We start from the raw sequence: 21,396 nt of genomic DNA on the forward strand, positions 1-21,396 counted from the left end.
ATGTCTCAGTCCGGACACATACTGTGCGTTCCAATATCCATATTACCATAGTTTGCCAGAAAAAGATTTAGTATTGTCCCAATACGTAATGTAGTTTATACGTACTTTGCCAAAAAATAGCAGGATGTCCTGTTGCATCTGGTCGTATTTTGCAGTATTTTGGCAGTGTTGTCTGCGAACTGACACCGAGGAGGCAAACATCCTTGGACCTGCACTTTTTAAGCTTCCGAGTACATCGTTACCACAGCAGGTCATGCACCAAATCTGATTCGCTCACTTGCAAATAATAGTGTTGAGAGTCTGTCTTAAAGATTTGATTAATCAGGTTTGCCTGCAGTCTGAACAAAGCCTACACGACAAACATTTTACTCGTCCTCTCATCACTGACCCGTCTAACTCATTTTAACATGGATCTTATTGATACTACGACAGCAAATTACTTTTCAATTCAATATTTCTGGAGACATTTTATTCCTGTCATTTTACCTTAGACAGAACGATGTTTTATTTTAGTTTGCCTTCAGTGTCACTTAAGTTATCACAGCACACTTACTGTGCAAGAGGCTACTTCCGCCGACTGCTCATTTACTTAGTTGCACTTAAGAGAAAAGATCATTTATGTGTCATTGGGAAATGGATTCTTTTGCACCTTTTCAACATCTGGATTTGATGCATCTCTGAATCAGATTTCAATACTTTTGTAATTTTATTTCCTTTTATTTTTGTTTATTTTTTTTTTTATAGCTGGCTTTTGGCTTGCTATCTGATTGGCTGAGGTTGCATAAAGTGGCCGTGTGTTTATGGGCTGTCTGTATATTAACAGCCTCCACCACAAAGCATGCAAATCTGTCCAAAAAGTTGCTTCAGAACGGCACATAAAACAAACTTGATGGAATGAATTCTTTCTAAGTTTAGACACTAAAAGCTTTGAAGATGAAGTCGAGAATGTCAAAGCTCGTTTTCATACTTGAAAGCTAGGATTTGTTGGACAGGCTCATTTGCATAATGTTGGTATCACTAAGTACATGTTGATCACTTCTGCTCCCGTGGTCACACCGCTGATGTGCAGTGGAGGAAGTCTCCAAGCCTACAGTACATCTTACATTATTACTGTAGCCTGCACTGTATCCAGCGTTTCTTGTACAGCTTCCCAGAGCAAACTCCTCTGGAGATTTTTGGCATACCAGAGCAGCAGTGGAGCAGGTATGGGAAGAAGGGGGGCATCTCTCTGGTTATATTTAGACCAGAATGCATTTCTTTAATATATTTATACCACATGGCTGTACTCTCTGTCAGCAGTGCCTGGACACATCCAGGTCAAGTGCATCAGATAAACCTTACTGATCTGTCTGGTATCACTGTGCAACAGTGCAGGAGGTGATTAGATTAACCCCGTGATTACAGCTCGCTTTAATTGTTTTGATTTTTGATTTTTTTGGGGGGGCTTCATTTAATGGCTGGCTGTTAGGGCCTGTTATCATTTTTAAAAGCTCAGTTTGTGTATGTGAGTGAGTTTACTCCTCAGGCAGGGGTCCACAGCACATCATGGGCTGCTATGGCAACGAGGCTGGCACCCCCACTGCTGCCTCATGGCAAGTGTACAAATGCACACATTGACGCATGAACACACACTTGCACACTGGAACTACGGTCACGGGGCTCTTTCAGTGACACACACCGCAGGGGAGATCAGTTTCCTGCTTAATTACGCAGGATTTGGCACAAAGGTACAAGGAGCAACTGGGAGAAGGGTCAGCAACATGACATAATGACATAAAGATTGCAAGGAGGTTCTTCGAACCACCATGACAGGCATTTAACTGGTGGCCATATTTGGTGCCAGGGATTGCCAATACATTTAGTTGTAGTAATTATCAAAATACAGAAAATCTGTTGGCATCAGCTGAGTCTGAAAGTGATGAAGACAAATTTACAAATTGAAATTCTGTCTGAACATTTTGTAATATAATAAGTAAGACGGTTTGATAAAAAAAAAAAGAAGAAAAAAAAAAAAAGAAATCCTGTATCAAAAAAAAACAAATAAACAGTTGCAAATCTACAACTCTGGAAACCAGTAGGTTTCTGGCTGGATGACTCACTTCCATTACTAATTCAGCATGGCTCATCCCAAACCACGATGCTTCGCTGTTAACTGTGCTAATGCAGTTCGCCCTTCTGGCAGCCATTCTACAGTCTACTCAGCTAATCTACAAACCATTCAATTTACCCTCCAGATGTGTCTTGTAATTAGTCTGTTTATTAGCTGATTATGTCAGTAAACTGCCCACATCACTGCTGTTGTTACTGGCAAAAACACAAGGGCGGGATACAGAGAACACACGTTTTTTTCTTCTTCTGTTTTTCATCAACTACAAACACACATGCACAAAATAAAGAAAAATAAAATGAAACCCCCGTTTCAGTGGGAGAGAAATTAAATGAAGTGATGTTGAAGTGATGAAGCTGGTGATGGACCTGCATGCATTTGCACATACAAGTGACAATAATGTGCTCATTTCAGTTGTATGCTGGCATTCAATTCCAATGTTGAAATAACGTCAACACAAAACAATGCTTTTAGATTATTCTGCTTTCTGGTCTGTCCTTTTTTAACTGTGTCCTCTCTGCCCAGAGTCCAGACTGACAGATTTTTACAGAGACATTTGTAAAGACTGAGTTTCTGTAGCTGTAGCTCTTTTATTTGTCTGTGGAGCCTCAGTGGTTTTCACTACTCTGTTTTTATTGTTTATTCCAAGCACTCATGCTGCTCTGGGAAACAAAGTCTCACTCTGTAACTTTTTTCATGGAACAGAACAGAAATGTAAAAGCTTTCATGACACAAGTAGCGGTTGAATTTGACTTGGTTTGCAAATTAGGCTGTGCTATATTTTTCATATTGCCAACAAATCCTATGAAATACTAACAATGTGTAATACTTTATCACTTCCATACCATATACAAGCTCATTTATTCCTACCGAAGACATACTTTTTGAACAGCATGGAGCTGTGCACACAAATATAAAGTTTAATCTAAAGCCACACGAGCGGCGTAGATGATCGTCAGTCAGTCGATTGGTCTTTCAGTCCATCATTTTTGTCTAGACTGGAATAGTTCAACATCAACTTAACAGATCGGCACACAGTTGATACACACATTCATGGTCTCCAGATGTACCCAATGACTTTACTCAGAACTGTCCCCTTACTGATACCTTGAGAGTCACATTTGCAGTTTTGAGTGAAATGTCTCAACAACAATCATATTGATTGTCATGAAATTTGTGACACATTTTTACATCCCCCTAAATTGTAATAACTTGTGTAAAAAGTGGCTTTTCCCTGACTTTTCATGTAGCCCCATCATCTGGTCAAAAGGACAATTTTTCCAAGGCTTTGTTGTTATTTGTATTATTCATCAATGACAATAAGAAGTTAATATCATCAGTCATAAACTTCAGTACGTGAATGTTACATTCCATCAACTGATGAAGATGTTGTAGTAATGTCATCCACATACCGTAAATTCATTTTGAAGTATTCAAAACGACTGGCTCCATTCAAACCTGACTCACAGCTCCTAAGCCGATATATGTCACAGCTGAGGAGGTGAGGAGGCACGAGCTGTCGCTTCGTAACACGTCGGCTCGGGACAGAACAAAACGCCCAGATGCTGTAGACAGATGGAGTATATGTATGTGTCCTGCTCTGGTTGATCACAGTGACCCACAGAGAGAGGAAATCGGGACTTGGCCACACCGCTTGTCAAAGCACTACGGATTAACCAAGAAAAGGCACTTAGATTGTCTGGATTTCATTCTGCGGCCATAGCGAAACATTTGATTCAGTTGCTCATATCAGTCTGCCATCTGTCTTCACAGGGCAAGCAAGGTGATGCTCTTAACATCCAAGCTGTGTTTCCCATGTGCATTTCACCTCGTTTGACTTTGATTCACCTTACAGACATAAAAACGCTTGTTTTTAATTGGAACTGTGAAGCCACTGGAGTGATGTTTGTCCAGTTGTTATGACAGTGAGTGGACCAGAAGGTCAGTGTTGGATCTTCGTGTTTCCCGGCAACAAGATGCTCCAACATTATGTGATTAACATTACCACACTGAGTCCACTGATGAAGGAAAAACTATTGTTTTAAAAGAAAGGACCCTTTGATTTCATATTCAGACTAAAACCGCCACTGGATCAGCAGAGGGAGGTGAGGGAAGGTCTCAACAGAATGATGTAATTTTAGTTTACTTGCTTAATGTTAACAGGATGCGACTTCATCCATCTCTGCTGCCTGAATATGTTTCCTGCCTTCAGAAAGGGTTAGGATTATCATCTGTTCCCAACACAGACAGAGAGTATCATCAGCCTTCTGCTTTTCAGTTGCATTGTAAGTGTGTGTGTGTGTGTGTGTGTGTGTGTGTGTGTGTGTGTGTGTGTGTGTGTGTGTGTGTGTGTGTGTGTGTGTGTGTGTGTGTGTGTGTGTGTGTGTGTGTGTGTGCGCGTGTGTGTGGTTTCACAGAGCTGCTGAGCATATGATAATTGGTGATGACTCATGCAGACCTTTGTTTATTATTTTATATGCAGTAGATGGAGAGAGGAGGAGAGAGGGAATAAGTAATGTATTTTGAAGTTGAGGGGGTCAGATGGTGTGTGTGTGTGTGTGTGTGTGTGTGTGTGTGTGTGTGTGTGTGTGTGTGTGTGTGTGTGTGTGTGTGTGTGTGTGTGTGGGTGTGAGTATGTGTGGGTGTGGGTGTATTAGCGCGGGTGTGCGTGCCTCCTACAACCCCATGAGAAAGGCACCAGAAGAGCTCTTGAATTGTGAATGTGGCGCTAGTTTAAATGCAGTCATTAGGACAAAACATGTTTCAGTGAAAATACAGTTTATTTTGAAAGAGGATAAAATTGGACAGTGACCCACAGACTGCTGGGAACCAGTTCAGCTCTCTGGCAAGATTCCTGCACCCTTAAAAGGGGTTCTTGCTCAACACACTCATGGTGTTGAGTGGAGACACATACACATCATCGTCGATCTCAAAATAATAAAGTGTGTTACTCTTCACGTGTCGCATCAAACGTAACCGAGATGTTGCTAACAACATATATAAAAGTGTTAAGAATGAAGGGATTTTAATATAGCTCACAAACCATGTAACTGATTTATTGTGGGCTCAAGTGTAGTATCACTCCCTGTTTTATACTGAAGTCTGCAGAACATAAACTTATTGTTGAATTTTCTGGTTAGAGGGGTTTTTGTTTTGTAAATTGTGTGACTTTTTTGGTCATCAATTTTTATTGTCGGTCAGATATAATGTATGATTCTGGTTAATGTGGCATTTCATAGAGTCAATACTTAATTAATCAATTGAAGAAAAAAGAATCGATTGGTACGATTGGTATTGATTGAATGACAGATTGCACATCCTGAGTGAAGTCTAATTATGGTTTAATCTATTAAGGAAAAAAGCGCAAGCAGCAGCACCAGAGTTGTTTCTAGTTTACAGTTGGGGCCTTGTGTTAGTAGGCAGACACTGGAAGTCGTTCACCCATTGGTTATTTGCAGCTTAAAGTTCTTTATGGTTCTCAGGAATGAGTCATAGCACTGTGACTGTTGGGCAACATGGGCTTCTTTATTGTATTTGGCAGACCATCATCTTGATTTGACTCGTATGTCTCTACTGTTCTGGACTGACATTTACCAGCTTTGTCTGACTGCTTTTTGTGTTTATCTATCTCATCAGCTGAGACTGTCTGATCAGACAGTCACACACATACAGTACCCACCGTTAAAATAAATTGTTTGCCCCAAATATCGATATCTGTTGCCTCATCGCAGCAGTATGCCATGATGTATTTTTACATATTAAGTTCACACCAGGCTTTATGCTACAAGCTTATTCTGAATCAGTTTAGTTTTCATATTCTTTTCTGCCGGTTGCTCATTATCAGTGTGTCTTCTTTACAACCATTTTAAGCACTTTGTAACTATGTTTCAAAGGTGCTATACAAGTAAATATATTATTATCATTACTTTTATTATTGTCTATTATGTCAAAAGAAATTTGCTCAAAGAGCTTCCAGCATGTCTTTGATTTCACCTGCAGCTACTGGAATGAAACCAAGGAACACTTTAAGAAAAGCAAGTTTCAAAACCTGTTGTTGCAGTTATTGATCCTAAAACCACATCTCAGTGTTCACATCCTGTTAATTAAAACTACTTTTGTATACAGTAGACTGATTATGTAATCTGATTGATCCCTGGAGGGAACTTCTCCTTTCACTTGCGCTCCTCCGAAGACGTCATAGGTCAGCACCTTTGACCTGGAACAGTATGCGTGCTAGTGTCTGGCTGACACTTTACTGTGCACGCTGGTTCATTACTCACTACTCGCCAAGCTGCTGCTAAATAAGAGTCTTTGAAACCACGTGAGTTTCCCACAACCCACAGTAGCTGTTAAACTCGTCAGTTTCCTCCGGGACAAACTGTACACGCCTACAGTGTGGAGAGCGATTTACAGAGCAAGACAGAACCGTCATCAACGCTGAGTTAGGTGCCTTCAGAATCGAGTCTCAGAGCTGCCTCTCTTCAGTGTGCTGCTGTTAAACTCGTCATGCTCAAAGCTCAGATTATTGTGTGACCTGGATATCATTACCAGCTTCTCGCGCTTACTGTAGTCGCGCCTCACCATTGCAGACACATCCAGGAGCCGCTCCCCTTGCTCCTCCCTGTCCTCCAGCCGCATGTAGCCTTTGGTGCTGCCCCGATTGCCGCTGCTACTGCGGCTGCTGTTGCTACGGTCGAGTCGGGGCCAGCTGGGGTGCTTCCTCTGCTCGGGGTGCACGCTGAGCATGCTCGGCCCGCGCTCCAGGTCCAGAGATTTCGAGTGACTGTTCAGCATGTGCAGGGAGGAGTTGGAGCCAAAGTCACTCTTTGCTGCTCCTGGGGAAAGCCAGCAGCCTGAGGTAGAGGAGGGAGCTGGAGAGAGGGAGGAGGAGGAGAAGGAGGAGCAGCGGGAGGAAGAGTAGGCCGAGTTACTCCGGTGTAAGACTGGCGGTTTGGTGGCCTTGGCAACAGATGCTATAGGAACCACTAGCGACTCTATGGAGCTCAGAGGCTGTGACCGCTCTCCATCTCTTCTCTCTCCTCCTCGGTCCTCTTCAGTGATCGCCTCCATCTCCGGTTCGTCAATTACACAGTTGTTGAGTTTTATAACGGGGAGAGTGAACGCAGATATGGAGGAGGAGACGATCGAGCGTGCATGGTGTCCCCCGTTCTCCCCATCTCCCTCCACTGACCACTGGTGGTGCATCGAATCCGAGTGGGCCAACCCGAGCCCGGGGCCACAAAATGGACGATCCTTATAGAGCGGCGCCAGCAGCCCTGCAAAGCTACAATCCAATTTAGCCTGCTCTCTGTGTCTTTGAAACTCGTCATCCCCTAACAGGACCTCCTCCTCTTCTGCAGACCCAGCTACTCCTCCAGCCCGAGAGGAGAATGCTAGCAGGGAGTTGCTCGCTCCGAAGCCTCGAAGATCTCCGGCCTCTCTTGCACAGGTGCTGTTGCGGTGATGGCGTTGTTTTTGTTCTTTCTGCCTGAGACGATGGATGTCGATGACGGTGGAGTACATGTCTCTCATGTGGATTATCTGGTGCGGAAGAGAATTGTTTTAGTAGTAGCGTTCATCTTTGAATTACCTGAAGTATATTTATATAAATATTTGCCTATTTTTAGCATTTAATTACAACATTGGAGTACATGGTTCCCACATAGATTACCAGAAAGGGGGAAAGGGGGGAGGTGGAGTTTAATCGAATCATGAAGGGAGCAGGAGGGCATAAGAGTAGAGGAAATGTGATCAGAGAGAGATCTGATCTGCATGTTAGTTATGTGGAGACGATAAATATGGATCGCTGCAATGTACACGGCACTTGTTTTGTAGTGAGTGGAGGAGGAACAGAAATGAGAATACAAGACAGGGAAGGAATATAATTTACATATTGTACCGACTTTTACCTTATCTAGAACCAGATCATACAGAAGCTATTGTTAAAAGACCCATACAATATATTGGCTAGTCTAGCCAAACATCTGGCTCCAGGTTGTATTTGTGTGTCTGTTTGTGGATCTGATGGTTTAAACCTTACCTTGGTTTCTCTGTCTCTGTTTTCATGAAGTATGGCATTAGCACAGATGAAGATAAAAATCCCAATGCCCATGGTGAAGGGCCCGAACATCTTCATCCTCTCAGAGTGAAGATGCTGTTCCAGGAATCGCATCAGAGCGCTCTCAGTCTGCTTGGACGGCGTACCTACAGTCACAAAACAAGGAGAGGATGGGTCAGAGGAGTAAAGAGCAGCTTTTAACAGTGCGTTTGTAATCACTCTGTTTCGTCCTTACCCTGCACTTTACGGCTCGTGTTGATCGTGTCCTCTGTCTTCACTTCATTTCCTCCTCCGGTATGCATGGTTTTACTGTGAGGCCAATAACCCAGTGTCGCCATGCCGATCCCCATCGCCAAAATGACCAGTCCCAGGAGGAGGAAAAACCCAGAGGCCGAATAGAGGCGGAGCCTGCCACGCACCACAACAACATCGGTGCGCCGCTTCCGCTTTCTGAATGAAAAACACCGAAAGAAAACACATTGGAGGCTTTAAATGACGCACTATGACGCTTGACCAGCTTGTACCATACAAAAATATTCAGAGATGACAAAAACATTTCAAAATTCATAATGGCTTTTACAACATTAAAAGCAGCCCTGCTCGTGAAAAAACATAATGATCAATCAAAGTTCCCTGTTGCCTACGTAGTTGATTTAATGGCTCAGATGATACTGACCTGGGGGCAGCCTCAGGGGCGAGGTTTCCCAGGCCTGGCGATGTAGGTGGTCCGGGCCGATGCTGAGAGCGGCTGGAGTCTTGACGCTTTAGCTTGGCCAAGCCTGTTAACACACCTGCTGCTGCAGTCATGCTTTACCTGCACACACACATTAGGAGTTAATGGGTTTTACTGTTTATCCAGCATCTGAGTTGACTCCTATCAGATTTTGTTGGTCCTTTGTACTCAGAGAAACATGCTACTAAATAAAATACACACATTTCACACTGATTCACATATTCACATTAGAAAAAAAAATATTATAACAACTATATTAAAACAGATGCTTAGCAATGCACATATGTATTTCAGAAGCAACACAGTCTCCCAGATACTCTAAATGTATGAGGTGTAAGACATTAAATATTCAGGGTACAGCATGTCCCTTAATGATGCAGATTGAACCAATTCCAGGGATCACAGCTCGGTTTGTCTAATTTAAAGCTGACGTGTCTCCTCAAGTACAGCTGGGACTTTAGCAAAGCTGCAGGTGACAGTTGTTGTTGTTTTTTTTACAGTGAAAGTGTGTCATGCTGAAAGTGTGTGAGCATTTGTACAAATTTTAGAAATGCCGTTTACACTCTAGCAGTGATACAGATGTAGACAAAATGGTACACACCCAGTACAACCATCTCCTGTGTTTATGTTTTGCTGTCAGCCTCTAGGACAACATCAGTAGGAGTGTGTGTGTCTGTGTGTACATATTGTGTGTACAGTCACTTCTGTGGGGTGTTTATTTACTCCGTCGTTCCTGCGTGTATGACACGCTTTAAAGGATATCAAGGAAACGGGATGATCACAGAGATAGAGACAGAAACAGTTTGCGAATTCTAGTCGTGGGTAGTTAATTTATTTTGACTCGCATCCTGTTTTTATAACATTTGCATTTTTATCATGGCTACTTCTGTCACTATTTACGTTGTTTGCGCTCTTATAAAATTGGAAATACAGAGCTGTAATTCTGTCGTAATATTCCAATGAATCATAGTCTCTATGCTCACCAGCTGCTCAGATGTCTATTAATAGTTATTAAAGGAAGAGGGCTTAAAACAAACACGGGCTTATTTTCGAGGACCTTCATTTGCGTTTAAATGCTTGTTAATCTGGGCTCACATTAACATTAGCATTGTACTGTTTAGCACTAAGAGGATTAAATGGACTACATTTGATACTGTATAACCTATGTGCGTAATTTGAATGGAAATTTGAAGTATTCCATATTTCACATCGTTTTGAATGAAAATATAAAACGTCTCACAAAACTAAAACCCGAGTGATCCCCACTGTTGAGGGTCAGCTGCTGTAGAAACACGAACCATTGAACAGCAGTGCAAAGTTGTAGTATTATTGAAAGACAACTTTGAGCAAGTTTGGGTTCACCAGGAATTTTATTGGTTGTTATTTTACATTATTCCCTTGTTCTCTCTCGCATTAAGGCAAACACACTGAGGTTGTCCTGGCCTGTTTTCATTTCCAGGGAATCAAATACTGCAATTTTGTCAAAGCCGTTGGCATCCGTGTGATACACATGAGTATCTTGTGTCTCTTTGAGATGCTAGCTGGCCATTGCAAAATAGCAGTATTTGACGCCCTGGGATGAGAACTGGTTGTCAGTCCCTAAGCATGCTTTGCCTCCCTTAATGACCATAAAGAGCTGCAATAGAACATTTGAAAATGTTATTAACAATGAACATGATTTTCCGGTACACGAGGAAGGCCATCTGGAAAGGATTCCAGACTAAACTTCTTGATCAAAGGTAGAGCAATAAGTAGAAAAGAGGTAGTACGTTATTTGGGAATAAAATACTTCCATGACCTTCGTCTGTCCAAATTTATCTCTTCCTTTTTGCTTCTGCTTCTTCCTCCAAGACTGTGCTATCTGTAAATCTCTCCCTCTCTCTCCCTCCATCTGTGTGCTAATGCATTCTGGTTGTGACCCTGTATAATCTTTTTTTTTCCTTACTTCCTTTTTCTCCACCCCAGCTCACTTTCTCATCTTATTTCTCTTTGTTTGTCTCATCCTTCTCCCTCCCACCGTCCCTCCTCTTGGATCTATTTTTAATCTGTCTCTAATTTTAATTTCATCTTATTTGGTCAATTTCCTGTTTCTCTCTTTCTTCCCTTCTTTTCTTCTCTTTATCTCGACGCAACAAAGTCCGATTTAGGATTCATAATCAGACAAAGCTTTTAGCATGCGAAGTAACTGTGAATCACACACTAGACCAGACGTTCTCTCCTCCCACCCTTTTTCCTCCTTCTCACATTTTAATGTATTTTTCATGTCAATCATCTTATCGGTAATACTGCTGTAGGAAAGTGCTTCACCACAGATGGTGAATCACACAAGGACGAACACAACCAGACACTTTTCTCAGGTTTTCTGTGCTCTCTCTCACTCTGTTTCTCCTTCTACTTGATTTTCTCCCTTCGCTCCTAAGTGTGCATCAAACAGGAACCCACACAGTGTTTCAAGAGTGATGGGAGAGATGTCCTCCATCTATTGAAACAGGAGAAAGAGATGGATGGAGGTTTAGGAGAAGGATAGAGGAACAGATGCAGGGATAAAAAGCAAATACAGAGAGGATAGACGACAACAGGAATGCAGGAAGGGAAGATGAAGGGGGTGAGAACATGGCAGTGAGTGAATATAGAAGCACTTATTTACACCAGTGCATCTACCAAAGGTGCAACACTGAGTCATGACTGAATGCGGAAAGCATGTACAAAAAGCTGAACACTGAAAAAAAAAAAAAAAAACACCAGGAAAAGCTGTTTAGAGACAAAGTGGGGTTGATGAGTGACGGAAGGAGGATGGAAAGGCCTGACAATAGAACAAGAGGAGAGTGAAATGCTTTTCCCGCTAGTTATGAAAAAAGACAGAGAAAGAAAACAAGCCAAGTGCATCTGTAGTTTTTTAACAAGGCTGGAGTGAGAAAGACGTGAAGCGGGGAAACGGAAACGTAACAGACGCAGCAGCAGCCTAATGTGAAACCACTCAGGCTCTGACACAACAAGGCTTTGTGCTGCGAAGAGCGTGCGGTGACCACAGGAAATGACAAGTTAATCATCAGCTCAACGCTTAACAGTCAGATCATCTATTCCTGTTGGCCATGCTGTATATAAGCCTCTTTTTTTGTCTGATAAACATGGAAATTGCCTTTGAAACAAGACATTTGTTTCCTGCTTCAATTTTTTGTGGATGAAATTAAGTCATGTTCCACCTCCTATCAGATAAAACGTATAAATAATGCGAAAGCCAAAGCTCTGTTTTCCATTTTTCTTCCTTAATGAGCACTTTTTAAATTACTGTTGAATGAATAATGAATTAGCTCTTGTGTGATCACCTTAGGAGTGACTAAATTCATTCGTGCTGTTTTCCCATGCATCCTCACAGCAAGCCAAGAAAACCATTACAGCAAATTGAATATACCATTTCAAGGAGCAGACTGTTAGTGGAGTTATTTAAACACTTGACATCTTAAATGTTTCCACTAAATCAGTGTGCTGTGTTTTTAAACAAGGAGATGCCCCGTGTAGCACGATAGCAGCATGTTACCTAATATATAGGAGGCATCACGAGATGTATTGTCCCTATAGCAACTTCATGTGCTGCTGCTCGATGACACGTTTCTATAGCAACCACCAGCTGTGTGCACAGGAACGACAGGTATATCATCTACACTGTGTCCTATCAACAAAAGGACATTCCCCGTGTAACAGTTTACGTCGTCTAAATTCACACAGCATGTGGTTTGGAAGGATTTCCTTCTCCCAATCAGTTTCAAAGAGGTGTGATTTAGAGGGGGAGGAAAGAAAGAGACTGCAAAGGATGCTGGAGTAGAATTAGGGGAGTGTGGGGGTGGGGGAGAAAAAGCGGGGAATTGGCAAGTGGAGTGACACGAGAGGAGGAGATGGTAAAAAATGAGACACCAGTGATGTAGGTCTGCTTTTGTTCTTTGTTGTTTTTCTTGTTTTTGCACCTTCGTTCAGAGGGTTAATTACATCTTGTTTATGGGACTTTTGCCAAAGCTTTACAGCTCTGCAGTTTCCAACTCCACACATTAAAGAGAAAATGATGGATAGTGTGGAAGAAAAAAGAGAACAGGGAAGGTGGGATAGCTAGAGAGAATAAAAAGGTAGAAGTGAGAGTAAAGGTGTGAGATCAGGAGCAGATAATCAGAGGGTAAAGAATACTACAGTGTTTTTTTGAGTGTAAAAGCCTGCTCAGAAAACTGCCTCAAATGACTCACCTCAGTGAACTGCATGCTAACACATCACGGAGAAAGGCATCTAATATGAACGCAGATGTAGTAAGGAGGAAATAAGCAAGGGGAGATGTAATGAGAGCACAATGAGCAGGAAGATAAAAATGGAGCTTGCTAAGGAGAGAAAAATTGGCTTCTGTTATACTGTAGTTACTGTGGACCATTTGTTTTTGTTTCCGTCACAAACTACTCTGATGAGGTTAACTGAGGCCGACAAAAACACGTTATGAATGTCACCTTTTTACCTGAACTGGATTTAAATGGGAGAGACAGACACCCCCTCCTCCCACCCCTCCCTCTCCCCCCTTCCCTCCTCCTCCTGCTGCTGAAGTTAAAGGTCATGGAGCAGACACTCCAACATGGAAACATGCAAACAAGAATACCCTCAAAACAACAAATACTATTTCTGTCCCTCCGGTTTTGTTTTTCTTCTGTGAGTAATATGTCTAAATTCAAATTTTTGGCCAGTGTTCAGAATATTAAAAGACGGTTTATTTTCTGCTGTCTTTCGTGGCAGGATGGAAATTACCTTGGATGAGTCAGGAGCTAAAATGCAGGGAACAATATCTGATATTTGTACAAGCTGTTTTTGACACACTGATTTTAACACTAAATAATGAAATGAAGATGCTGTGAAGTTTATTAAACAGGTTAAGCACTTCATTTCAAAGTGCAGGTTGGGTCCATATTACAATTCGTGCTGGTAGAAAAGAGCATGTTCATCGCCGTAATTTAATTTGATAAGAATTAATTTAGTGTAATATTTGATATTTAAGTCAGGGCAGCTGACACAACTCTGCTTATCTAACATCTGACGTTAGATCTAATTCATTACAGTAGAGTATCATAGGGTGTATTTCAGTATAGTACACCATACAAGGGCAATTCAAATGTTCTGCTAGAGACTGTTCCTGTTGCACACAAATGGATCACAACACCATGACATGCACAGACCAGGGGGACGATTTAACCTTTGTGAGTGAGTATTTAACGTTTTGTCTCTTGTCTTGTCTCATCAGCACACATTTTATGACCACTGTTTACATGCACATTTGCGGTTTCACCATAGACTTGAAGGAAAGGGCACACATCAAATTTTGGAGGGCAGAAATGGGGTCAAATCTGATGCGTAGGGGTGGTGGGAGGGTGTCCACTGAAGAACCTAAGTGCAATTCAGCCACGGTTCAGGTTGTTTGCACCGAATCTTTTCCCTCCGACACCTCAAAACGTCACAGTAGAACTCAGGGTTTACAGATTGATCATGTGGGATGAATTCACGGTGCACAACCCTGCGGGGGTAAAAAAAAAAATAAAAAAAAAGAAACTCTCACCCAGTTGTGCTCCTGACCTGATGCCCCTTTTTCAGTCTTAAACAGTGATGTCCTGCCCCTCTTGAAATACGATTCATTGGTTCATTGCTGAAGCCTTCTGAAGCATTTCAAGGGTCTCTGTTGCGGAGTTCCCGAGACTGACTTAAACTTTTATGTGAGCCCTTTGGTCAAGATTTAGGTCCATGTTCAAATCTCAAATACACACATGCCAGTGGCCACAAAAATGTGTGTAACTCAGGTGCTGATGTTGATCAAGTGATCACACTTGGAATACGTACTCATGAATGTTACAGCTTCCCTCTGCTCTGTGCACGTCACCGTGCTGAGCTCAATTAGCTCAATGCAACAGGAACAGTTTCTGAAACTTTTTTATCTCCCCTCATAGTATAGTATAGAATAGTAAGTTAATATACAACAGTATCGTACAGTACAATTGTATAGTAGGGTGTATAAAGGTTAATACAGTACTGTACCGTATGGTATAGTACAGTATACTCTAGTTTGATATTCTGTACAATATACTGTAATATAGTGTAGTACAATATAGTCCAGTATATTGTAATACAGTGTAGAACAGTACATTACATAGTAGAATATTAAACACTATTAAACTGAATAATTACGCTCATCCCAGCTTAATATGCTGTTAGTCCTTCACATGCCATAGAACAGTTCTGATCCACTGAGGCACAAACTCTACAAGACGTCTGCAGGTGCTCTGTGGTATCAGGGACCAAGACGTGAGCAGCAGATCCTTTAGGTCTTATAGCTTGTAGCCCTCCTCAGACCACTGTCAGTAGGCTCTTACAAATGCTCACCAGAAGTACCCCACAAGTTCTGCCTTTTTGGGAGATGGCTGGACATAAAAATGTGGTTCTTGTCTAAGTCGCTCGGGAATTTACACCTGCACTATTTTCATGATCCCAACACTGACAATGACAACTAACTCTTCACTTTTCATCTAATGTATCTCAGACTTGGACACACACTGTTGGTACGAGATAATAAACGTTATCAACGTCTGAGTGGTCATAATGTTTTGGCTCATAGTGTAGCGTATAGATTAAGTTTGGTGCAGTACAGCGCAATACAGTATAATATATTATAATGTAGTATATTGAAGTATAGTAGAGCATACCATATTATATTGTATAGAATTGTACAATATAGTACTTTCCAGTTCAGTTTAGTGTAGTAGTACAGAATAACATAATATATAGCCTAGTACTTTACAGTATAGTACAGAATAGGATGATATTGTTTATCATAGTACAGTATAGTCTATGGTAATATATAGCTACAGTCATATATTATTGCATTGTACAGTACAGTATAGTCCAGTACAGTACAGTGCAGTGCAGTGTATTATAGAATTTTAATATAGTTCAACATGCACACCAGTATTAGCGTGATCCTTTCAGGGGATTTTTCTGCCTCACTCAGCAGCTTGTGACAGAGAAGGTGGAAACAACCGATGAGATGACATATGACACAAAGCTATGACGTGGATTACTCGTAATGTGGTCCGCAGCAGGAGCAGATCCTTTTCTTACAGCCACTTGTTTCACTAATTCACTTCAATCACTCCTGAGGTGGAATTCTCTTGTTCCTTTTCCGGAAAGGTCAGAAGTCAGCTGCAGAGAAGAAGCCCACATCTGCTAGAGCTCGCCTATGTTCTGCACAATATCTGTGTCTCTCCAGTTCAAGGTACGGGTAAGTTGTCAATACACATGGTGTCACTATAGCTGCTTCTTTTCACCTGCCATTAAGTCTCTAACACACTGAGAAGTTTATGCTGCCCCACCCAGAGACGCCTGCATGCAGGCACCAACTACTAACCTAAGACGTGAACCCTGACCAGATCCACATCTGTGGACACAATCAGTGTCAGTGGGAACCAGCAGTGTGTTGGTTTCCAATTAGGATATTTTTTAACAGCTGTCTAACCAGTGGTAGATGCTTAGATTATTTTCATTATTTTATTTTCTTTGGCTAAATCTACACTGCTCAAAAAAATAAATAAAGGGAACACTTAAACAACACAATGTAACTCCAAGTCAATCACACTTCTGGGAAATCAACCTGTCCAGTTAGGAAGCAACACTGATTGTGAATCAATTTCACCTGCTGTTGTGCAAATGGAACAGACAACAGGTGGAAATGAGGCAATTATCAAGACAACCCCTATAAAGGAATGATTCTGCAGGTGGTGACCACAGACCATTTCTCTGTCCTCGTCCTTTCTGGCTGATTTTTGGTCACTTTTGCATTTTGCCAGTGCCCTCACCACTAGAGGTAGCATGAGGCGGTGTCTACAACCGACAGAAGTTGCTCAGGTAGTGCAGCTCATCCAGGATGGCACATCAATGCACGCTGTGGCAAGAAGGTTTGCTGTGTCTGTCAGCACAGTGTCAAGAGCACGGAGGAGATACTAGGAGACAGGCCGGTCCACCAGGAGATGTGGAGGGGGCTGTATGAGGACAACAACCCAGCAGCAGGACCTCTATCTGCTCCTTTGTGCAAGGAGGAACAGGAGGAGCACTGCCAGAGCCCTACAAAATGACCTCCAGCAGGCCACTAATGTGCATGTTTCTGCTCAAACTGTCAGAAACAGACTCCATGAGGGTGGTATGAGGGCCCGACGTCCACAAGTGGGGCCTGTGCTTACAGCCCAACACCGTGCAGGGCGATTGGCATTTGCCAGAGAACACCAAGATTGGCAGCTTCTCCGTCGGCGCCCTGTGCTCTTCACGGATGAGAGCAGGTTCACACTGAGCACATGTGACAGACGTGACAGAGTCTGGAGACGCCGTGGAGAACGTTCTGCTGCCTGAAACATCCTCCAGCGTGGCACGTGGGTCAGCGATGGTCTGGGGAGGCATTTCTTTGGAGGGCCGCACAGCCCTCCATGTGCTAGCCGGAGGTACCCTGACTGCCATAGGTACCGGGATGAGATCCTCAGACCCATTGTAAGACCATATGCTGGGGCAGTGGGCCCTGGGTTCCTTCTGATGCATGACAATGCCAGGCCTCATGTGGCTGGAGTGTGTCAGCAGTTCCTGCATGATGAAAGCATTGATGCTGTGGACCGGCTTGCCCATTCCCCAGACCTGAATCCAATCCAGCACATCTCGGACATCATGTCTCGTTCCATCCACCGACGCCACGTCGCACCACAGACTGTCCAGGAGTTGACTGATGCTTTGATCCAGGTGTGGGAGGAGATTCCTCAGGAGAACATCCGTGGTCTCATCAGGAGCATGCCCAGGCGTTGTAGGGAGTGCATACAGGCACGTGGAGGCCAAACACACTACTGAGCCTCATTTGGACTTGTCTTGAGGAATTTCCACAGAAGTTGGATCAGCCTGTGATCTGATTTTTCCACTTTTATTTTGAGTATGATTCTGAATCCAGACCTCCATGGGATAATGATTTTGATGTCCATTGGTCATTCTTATGTTATTTTGTTCTCAACACATTCCACTATGTCATGAATAAAGATTTTCAACTGGAATATTTCATTCATTGAGATCTAGGATGTGTTGTTTAAGTGTTTTTTTGAGCAGTGTAGAAATATTGAGTGAAGGGAAGGAGTGACTCCCTTCTTATTTTCAAATAAAAGATTGTGACAGCTGACTTTTGCTGATATGGGGCAGACATACTCTGCTTTTTCATAAGTGATAAGTTGGATATAATGTAGATTTAAGAAAAATACTTTTTTCCCAGTTGTAATAACAAGTTGGGTATCAGGTCAGGGAGTTAGGTCACCAAGAAATTATAAATGTGTAAGTTTCCTACTCTAACAAGCCTGATGGAGCACGCTGGAGAGTCACATTAGTCTGTACACAGAGGTCCATTCAGCCAGAAGGGACTGTGTGCAGAAGCTTTTGGAAAAAAATGGTTTAACCTTACACTTAGTTCACAATGTTGAGCATTTCCATTTTGTTTTTGGTTTAAATAAGTGTTTTATGTCCATTTTATATGATGTTATTTAAAGTTCAGCAGATAAAGTATAAGAAAAAAGAGCAAGCAAAGATAGTGAGCATGTGTTTGTATGCTTTACTCCTACATACTCGTCAGGGGTGAGTCATCTGTCTGGAGAATATGTCACTGTGTTTTCTTGCTGACCTTTCAGCAGCACATTTTCTGATCCATGCACTCGAGTGTCAAATCCTGCACTCTCTTGACCACCTTGCTTGTTTTATTTCCCTCGTTATTTTGATGATACATACTGTTGTTGTTTTTAAAAATGTCTCACATTCTTCACACTGAATCCGTGTCATTGCCTCCTGTAATAAATTAATCTGTACTCAATTCAATTAAGTTTTGAATTGAATCATCGGATGCTCAGAGCAGGCGTGTGTGTGTGTACTGGATTGAGCCCCCTGTTGATTCCAGTATAATGACTCATTCTGTCTTCCTCGCAGGCCTGATTGTCAGTCAGCACCCACACTCATCCTGAGGCACGAAGTGTCCCCATCTGAGTGGTGTCCAAACTGGACCCCTAGGATTTTAGTGGGAACCATGTAGAGATTGTAGAGACCCTCGCCCCATAATTAAAGCCATAATTAGTGTTTTGTTTTCCTCAACTTAACAGTTCCTATTTGACATGATAGATTATTTTTTTTTGCTCTTCGAGAGACTCTTATGATCATCTCTTTGTGTGTCTTTGGAGTGACAAAGTGAAGGAACTGCTGACCTACCAGAGGGATATTAAAACAGGATTATCCAGACAGTATGATATCTGTGAAGGAGGATTAGCCGACATGCCGCCTAACTTCCTAATGATTCTCCAAGTAAACAAGGATCAAGTTCTCCATGAAGTATTTGGCAGCTAAAGATATCTTATTATGAGCCATTTGGCTCAGTGAATCACCCTAGTTCTTCAAACAGCCCTCAAGCTGAGAGTTACTCTTAATTCAACATCATTTCATTCACACAACACAATAAAACCAGTGGCGGAGCATCTGTCGTGAACCTCTACTTAAACCCGTCATGTTTATTGTTCCTTCATTTGGATGTTTGACCTTCGCTGTGTAAAGACAGACAAGTGTGTGTTTATTTATCTTTTTACTGTGGAAGGTTGTTTTTATCTTCATCATGTCTCTCTGTGCCCACCTAAAACTGATTTGTACAAATGAGATGATTTTGTGATGTCACAACTTGAGGCCAATCATGGTTACTCAGGTGTGATGTGAAAACATTATCAACACATACGCTGCTAATGGACTTCAAGAAACCAATAGAGATATTGTGCTCAGCATTCGCATGATCATAAATCAGCGGTTTTCGATTATGAGAGACTAATTTCATACATTTTCTGAGTTGTATTAACTTAACTTTTTTGCAGGAAAAGAAACATCAAATACGAGACAGAGGAATTTTGGGTGGGAGCTCTACATTTAGTTTGAAGGGTTACCACTAAAGGCGCATGAAAAATGACCCTTTAAAAGTGACCTTTCACCCCCTCTTTGGGGTTGGCAAAAATTGGCAGGCATCTCAGCCCTGGCACTATGAACAGATCATAAAATACCTTCCAAGTTAAACCAATAAATAAATAAAACACAGTGAAGCTGTCCATTAAAATTACAGGAGATGATGATGACAAACACAGTAATCAGTCAAGGGCTTGTGGCTGATGTTAAACTTCTCCTTCTTTAAATATTTAACAAAATGTAATTAAATATGGATGTAAATAAAAAGATAAAAGACTGTGGAGATGTCAGCTTGAATTGTTTCATCGCTGGTTGGAGAGGTCAAACACAGCTCTGTCCTTACCTTTACAAAAGCCGAGTTTTCACTGCTAGTGTTCCATTAGGCATGCAGAGGGATTAGGCTGTAACCTGGGGGGAAGTAAAAAGCCATCTTCCACTTTGAAGGCTACTTCCAGGGAAATGCCATGCTGGAGAAAATGAAGATGACAGGAGGCAGTTCACCATCCATGCAGGGTTTGGAAACAGCTGCAGTCTTTACTAACATCCGAGCCCTTTAATGGAGACCAGGAATTGTCATTTTGACAGTTTGTCTGGACCAAAGTGAAACTTAAAGGTTTCAAAGTGTCTATTTTGTTGACTTTGTTCAGCACGGAACACGTTTTACTCCATATGGAGAGAGTGCGCGCTCAAGACAATGAGGGCGGTGAAACACGCTAATTACGACTGAAGGAAAATCCTTTCACCACAGTCTGCCTGTTTAAAGTCGTAAACGTTCAGGTCGTAATTCCCCAGCGCAGAAATATTCCTTGTTTTCTTGCAAAAAAAAAGACAGCTGATGTGATGTCCCTCCTGGTCGGCTCACTGTGATGCGTAAAACTCTCGATATCCTTATGTTCGCGTCCAAAAACTTGATTTCACACCAAAAACAGAGAAAAGAATCCAAAAGCCCTGTTTCAGAAATAGAAGCTGCAAGCTGTTGTCTTTTAAGAAAATCGGTGAGCGGTGAAAACCGGCGAGTAAAGTGTGTTTTTTTTATTCCTCTGAGTCGTAAAGAGGCGGCAGCTTCATCCAATTCCTCTAAAGCACTTCTACGATGTGGGAATGTGCGAGGCTTTTACAGAGATGTGTGTCTGTGTGTGTTAGAGAGGGAGAGAGAGGCAGAGAGAGAGATAGAGGGAGAGATGGGGGTGACTGATTTGTATGCGAGCTTACTGTGTATGCATGCGTGTTTCCAGTGTGTACGTGTTTGCGGGGGAAACAAGGCACTCTGCCATGCTTTTCTTGCATGTGGAGGGCGCAGATGACGAGGGAAAGACTGGCTTTGAGAGAAGGAGAAGTTTCGCTTGTAAAGTTAATGTTTGTGAAGACTGAAGTCGATGAAATGCAACATTTCTGCAGCATCATGTCCAACTCATTTTGGCTCATGTGATTCCTTGTCATGTACAGACATCAGATGTCCAGAGGTTAGCAGTGTTTGTGTTTAAC

At 42.2% G+C, this 21,396-nt stretch overlaps 1 protein-coding gene across 1 annotated transcript; it reads right to left on the bottom strand.

Annotated features, from left to right (window-relative positions):
- Positions 1-5,412: 5,412 nt before the first annotated feature.
- Positions 5,413-21,064, bottom strand: tmem200a (transmembrane protein 200A). Its single transcript, XM_069714411.1, has 5 exons — positions 20,255-21,064; positions 8,842-8,979; positions 8,401-8,615; positions 8,148-8,311; positions 5,413-7,648 (listed from the first exon to the last, which is right to left on the bottom strand). The coding sequence occupies exons 2-5, from the start codon at positions 8,970-8,972 to the stop codon at positions 6,560-6,562; spliced, it is 1,599 nt and encodes a 532-aa protein (XP_069570512.1). The 5' UTR covers positions 8,973-8,979; positions 20,255-21,064; the 3' UTR covers positions 5,413-6,559.
- Between the last annotated feature and the right edge of the window lie 332 nt (positions 21,065-21,396).

This window comes from Brachyistius frenatus, unplaced genomic scaffold (genome assembly GCF_029030835.1).
Source record: "Brachyistius frenatus isolate BFR_SWC_R1_liver_20210118 unplaced genomic scaffold, ASM2903083v1 Contig_130, whole genome shotgun sequence".
Lineage (NCBI taxonomy): Eukaryota > Metazoa > Chordata > Actinopteri > Embiotocidae > Brachyistius > Brachyistius frenatus.